Source organism: Cinclus cinclus, chromosome 3 (assembly GCF_963662255.1).
Source record: "Cinclus cinclus chromosome 3, bCinCin1.1, whole genome shotgun sequence".
Lineage (NCBI taxonomy): Eukaryota > Metazoa > Chordata > Aves > Passeriformes > Cinclidae > Cinclus > Cinclus cinclus.
In genome coordinates this window covers 32,308,567-32,314,566 of record NC_085048.1, presented here as the reverse complement: position 1 = coordinate 32,314,566, position 6,000 = coordinate 32,308,567, and the positions used below count along the sequence as shown (strand labels likewise).

Sequence of the window (6,000 nt, the reverse complement as noted above, 5' to 3'; positions counted from 1 at the left end):
TTTAAACCTGGGACTTCAGGCAGTTCTCAAAGTTTATGACGTATCAAGTACATGATAAATCCAGGATGGCTTCTCTGTAATCAACTGCAAAATTACTTAAATTTATATCTCTATTAATTTACAAAGTTAAGTATTTAACTTATTTTTAGGAATAGTTATATTGAATGTGGTGAAGTTAACAATGTACAGTTCCACCTCATGTCATATTCCCTTCCTACAATGAGGTTCAAGTCTCATGAATTTATGGGACTGGTTACAAGAATGTCACAGTACCTTAATACAGACAATGTAATTCTTAAAAATGCACGTACATACATCAATGCCCGTTCAGCATTCCTCTCAAGAAGGTGCTCTGGAAAAGATTTCGACCAGTAAATACAACCACGGACTTCAAACCTGTGTGTGCTCTTGCTCCATCTTGCTCTTTAGCTCAGCTGAGCAGCCAGGTTTATTCAGTCTGGTAAGATGAAGGCTAAGAGGTGACCAAATGGTAGCCTACAACTATCTTGAGGGTTGTTAAAAAAAGAATGGTGCCAATCTCTTCTTGTGAGTGCAACAAAAACACAGCAAAGGTAGCAGCCTCAAATTAAAGCCTAGGAGTCAATGCTGGACTTTAAAAGATAAAGTTTTCACCAGGAAAGCACTGCAGCAATGTCATAGGTAACAGGAGGAGAGTTATGAGATCTTTATCTCTGGATATTCTTAATGCTCTGCTAGACAAACCCATATCTGATCCAAGCTAGTGTGGTTCTTCAGCCTGATTTTGACAGTGCTGGACCAGAAGACCTTCAGTTGTCCCTTCCAGCTGACATGTCTGGTATGCCATGATTACTGATAACAACAGAACATGTGACTTGTTTCACAGTGTGGCTTTTGTTGGGATAGTGTTGCTTTCTGACACTTTTCACAAGTCTGGCTTCCTTCAAACCACACAGTCTGAGTGATGCTGTGATTGCAGAGTAGCTTTTCCACATAGTGGCTGTCTTTCATTTACCCAAAGACATAGGGATGTCTACCCTGATGGTACTACCTTGCCAGTAAGACATCACTTGAGTAAAAACTACATTACAGCATATCTGTTATTTCTATAGCCAGACTTGATTCAAAAATGCATGATGCAATTTTACTTGTGTCTGGAACGCATTTTGTAATGGTTATTGGCAAGTCATGGGCAATAAGTTCTGCTGTGTGCATCAATGCAGTCCCACTGGAATGATCTCCACTTTATTTACTTGGCTCCTGTTCCAACGTGAGCTGAGCAACCTCTCTAGCCTCATTTGGCAAAGCACACACTCAGCTTTCTCACTATCTTTGAGGCACCTCCACCACCACAACCACATCTGGGGATATAACCAGCACAACAGCCAGGCAAGTTAGGCATGTTCTTGGACCATGGGGGAGTGTTTAACCATCATGGAACTGAAACGTGGCTCTCAAAGTATGCCCCTGACTCTTGTGTGGCTTATGGTAGAGCTGTGTGTTACCGAAGGTAAACTGAAATTTTGGCAAAATCTCATTTTAAGACAGTCCAACTATAGAGCTCCAACCTTGGGTGTTAAGACTTTCTCAGTAAAGAGATAACTTCATATTATCATTAGCTGTGAGACTCCCCTTTAGCTCTTCTGAACTCCCCAGTATTTCCACCAAGTGTTTTACTGAACATTTCACCTGCATTTGGAAACATGTCAAAATATTTCACTTTGGCACCTCCTTCATGATAGGAACTTGTTTTAAACAGTCAGTTGCAGTGTGCTTCATTAGACAAATCAAGTCTTCATTAACAAGATTAGCAGCCCATGTCTCTTAAAATAACCATAAACATCACAATAAATAAATGTAGAGCAAAAATATGCCAGTTATTGGCTTAGACTGAGATCTCAAGACTGATGCTTTTTACCTTCTGGATCATAGCCAGCACAAACATCATAATAACCACCAGCACTTTAACTATCATGATGAGCTAATTTGAACTACAGTAGTGGGAAGAATTAAAAAAGGTAAGGAATATGACTACCTAAGTATACCCATGGATGATACAAGCCCTACGCTTCCACTCCTTACTCTCTAACACACATGCCTGTTAGAATATCAGGACCAAACAAAATTGTTGCAAAAACAATCCAAAGACAAAAGTGAAACATCAACAGTGAGCATTTTAACAACGGTAGATGAGTAGCCCAGCCTTAATTCTATTTCCTATGGATGTTATTAGCTCCACATTTTTGGAGAGCACCATCTCATGGCAAGCAAACTACTACTAATGACATATTTGCTCTATCACAGTGATCCATTAGGGAAGTTGTTATGTGCTGAAGAATAGAGTCACTCATTCAGGAATGTGCTTGTTGATACTTCACATGGGCCTTCTAGGGTTCTGACTCCTATTGAAAAGAGAAAAAGATAAAGAGTATTATTAATTATTATTAATATAATAATAATGTTATGAATACATTTTCACCTCCCGTACATGTGACCACTGCATATAAGGTGATCCTAACCCTGGACCACTTAGGAGCTGAGGATGCATCTCTGAAGAACCACCAGACTGAAGCAGGAAGTTTACAGAGACACAGCTCCAGGCCTCCAACACCATATTTTCTAGGAATATAATCTGCTATTTCAGATTGCACCAGAACATCATCTTTTTCCTAGGACAAGTTATCCAAGCTACAAAGTGAGGCAGGCTGCCAAAATAACCTGCTTCTGTGGTTCTCTGCTGAAGTTCCTTCCTACTCCTGTCCCTCAAGGAGTCCAGAAATAAATGAATTCCTGGCAGAAAAAGAACTCTATAGATACCCAAGAGCTATATCTATATCTACAGTATCCAAGGAAAGAAAAATCCTCCCTTCTGTGTAGTCTGCTGCCAAAAGGTGCACCACACAGTCTGTTTGAACAAGTGTCCAGACTTGCATATGGCAATAAAATTTCCTCTGTTATACTGCCCTCAACAGAAAGATGTTACCTGGCTTTGGGTTTTAATCTGTGTATGCTAAAACTGAGTTCAAAAAAGTTAATACAAGTTCTGACTGTCCCAGCCTTTCAGCAATAAAAAAAAAAAATAATGCCCAATGAATAAATGCTGAACTGTTATGCTGGGCTTCAGAAATTCCAGTGATTAAGATCCTATCTCTGTCTCCAATTATAATTAAGCCAGTTGCTTACAATTTAGATTGATAATATGAAGGAGAATGTAATCTTTAAACTTAATTTATCTACTGTCCCAAATTACTCCAAGGTATATACTTGTTTTCATTTAAAATGCTTTTCTTTTCCTTACAACCATTTTGATTACTTCATTAGCATTAAGGTGATATGAACAAGGTATGGATCATGGCAGGGATGCATCCAAACACACATGGTTCCATCCTCCACAGGGATCAAAGAAAGCTCAATCTCAACATCTCAAGAATTCCATGAAAAGTCTGCCATACTACACTGACCTTTGATGCCAAAGTAGGCTTCAGTCCAAGAAAGGAGAATACAGTGTTGCTCTCCTTTGATTCAAAAAAGCCATCATAATCCTAAAGAATTAAAAGAAGAAAAGATGAGTCAACATTTGTATTCATGTCTTCCTGATTGATATTACCACACCTTGTATTAGATTGAAGAATAACATGTAATAATGCTCAGAAAAATATTGATACTTACCCCTATTCTCCTACCCAAATCTAAAACCTAAACTGAAATGATGTCACAAACTGCAAACTACAATGGCAAAGAAAACCACATAAATTCTCTAACTTCAACATCTCTCACTACTTTAATAGAAAAGTACAAGCATGTACTTGCATCAAAAGAAACTCTATTATGGGTATATCTTAAAGGTATTTAAGTACAGAATTTCTCCTAGAACCTTTACGGTGCACTAGATGGAGATGCTTTACCAGCACGTCACTAATGATATACTGCTTTATCAGTGTGAACTGGGATACTTTGCAGTTGCATAATTATTTAAACAGCCTCAGCCTCCCCAAAAGCACAACCACAGCTGCACAAGGGCAGTTTCTCAGCCTGACTTCCTATACTAAAAGCACCTGTGATGGTCCTCAGGCCTCAGATATATTAGCTGACATAAGCAGAAAGAGTAAACCTTCTTGAGATTACTTTTTGTTGTTTTCTTCTTAAAACGTGGCATATGCTAACTTAGGAATTAAGAAAAATTTACAATTAATTGCCAGAAAGTAAATCCAAGTAAAACAGGCAAATCAACTAAGCCATGATTTAAGCTGAAAGATTACTGAAAGGATTCCCAACAGTACCATGGATTAAAAAGGGACAACGTAATCACTGTATACCTAGAGGAGTAATAAGTAATACTGAAGGTCTGCAGAAGGATGTTTGATTAAGCCCTTGACCTCTAAGAATGAGACTTGAAAAGCTGCATGCACACTATTAAACCTTAAAAAGCTCTGTTCTGACTCTCTAAAGCAGATGAAAACCCATGAGGGACACAGGCTATATAAGCAACACATGAGAAGACAGCCTGTGATCTACCTGAGAAATAACCTTCATTTGTTCCACGGTGAGCCACACTGTATCTGGAGCTGAAGGTAGGGCAGCAATGGACAAGTACAGCCCACAGTGAGGACCCTTTCTTTAACATCAGGGCAGATCTGAATTGCCTGAAGATGTCCATTACAGCACTGCAAACTACCTGCAGCCATCCTGCCAGCAGGCAGTTGTTGTGGCAGGCACCTTTCTTGGTCCCTGCCAGGAATACTCTCCCTCCTGAGCACCACGGGCAGCCTTCACTAACCCCCAGACACTTCTTTGTCTCAACAATTTGTCCAAGGAAGGTTCTGTGTTTGTCTGGGTGAGTCATCATCTCTCAGCATCGTTTTCAAATTCTGGCATTCTCCTGAAGATTCTTAATCCCAGTACTTCGCTTAGCTCTAGAAGTATCACTAAGACCATGGTTTTGTCACCCTTTGTTAATAAACTGGTAAGAAAAGAAGGCAGGGAAGGACTAAACGTAATCTCATAAGAAAAAAAAGGCTGCAGTCCTGGCTCTCACAATGACTGACACTCAGCTAATCTACCAACATCCGTGAACATCTGTTTAACCCAACCTCTGTAAAATAATTTAATACTTAATAATAAAAAGCTGTCTTCAACTATTAACTATCATTTTATTTTCATGATTATCAAGTCCTGACTTAGTATGCTTTTTTCCACATTTTCACTTATTAACAAACCTGGATTTACTTACTGAAAAAATTGTGAAGGTTAAAGGGCGAGTTAAACTAAGTCTGTTTGAAAGAGCACGAAACCCAGCGGATTGATTCATTTTAAAAGGACCTGAAAATTTAAGAACCACAAGAGATTACCCACCAGAAGCAATCTCCCTGATGTTTTGAAATATCTACATTGCAAAACATATTTAAATCCTACTCATACTTACTTTCATGGGCGGTGGGGGGAGAAAAAGCATCATGCTTTTAGATAAAGTAGAAGTAAATTTTAAATAGGAGAATTTTCCTAGTGATGTCTTCAATTACAATCTATGATCTCAAAATATTCAAATGTGAAAAAAAAAGTTACAAAAATGTATAATAGTCCTGTAAAAAATTTAAGAAATCATTTTAGCACAATAGTTTCTTAAGAAATTATTGAGAAGAATGATCCCAATGGCTCAATGGCTGTGTATTGAGTGGTAGCAGCTCAAAGTGGGCACCCCTAGCTATTCCTGTAACACAAACAAGATAAAAGCTTCTCCAAAAACACCCTGCCTTTGATCTTACCATTAGAAGGAGAGGCAGTCTGTGCAGAATTGGGTCACATGTAAAGACACTAAATCCATGGGTGACGACATGAAAATTTTTATCTCAATAAAGAACATCACACTGCTACCAGCAGTAGATGCAGAGGCTGAAGAAGGAAAACAGCACAAGCTCAGTGAAAATGAGAATTTCGTACCCAGGCAGGAGCCCAACTCACTGGTGACCCAATGGGCTCCATTTGGAAAAACTCAGTGGGACATTCTGCCTCCCACAGAGGAAG

General features: G+C 38.9%; 1 protein-coding gene across 2 annotated transcripts in view; it reads right to left on the bottom strand.

The window, feature by feature from the left end:
* Positions 1-2,133: 2,133 nt before the first annotated feature.
* Positions 2,134-6,000, bottom strand: part of SH3BGRL2 (SH3 domain binding glutamate rich protein like 2) — a 33,902-nt gene continuing 30,035 nt past the window's right edge. For both annotated transcript variants that reach the window (XM_062489831.1, XM_062489833.1), the window contains 2 exons: positions 3,441-3,521; positions 2,134-2,381 (listed from right to left, as the gene is read on the bottom strand). In XM_062489831.1, the coding sequence (XP_062345815.1) occupies positions 2,367-2,381; positions 3,441-3,521 (96 nt within the window). In that variant the 3' untranslated portion in view covers positions 2,134-2,366. The remainder of the gene's footprint in view (positions 2,382-3,440; positions 3,522-6,000) is intronic.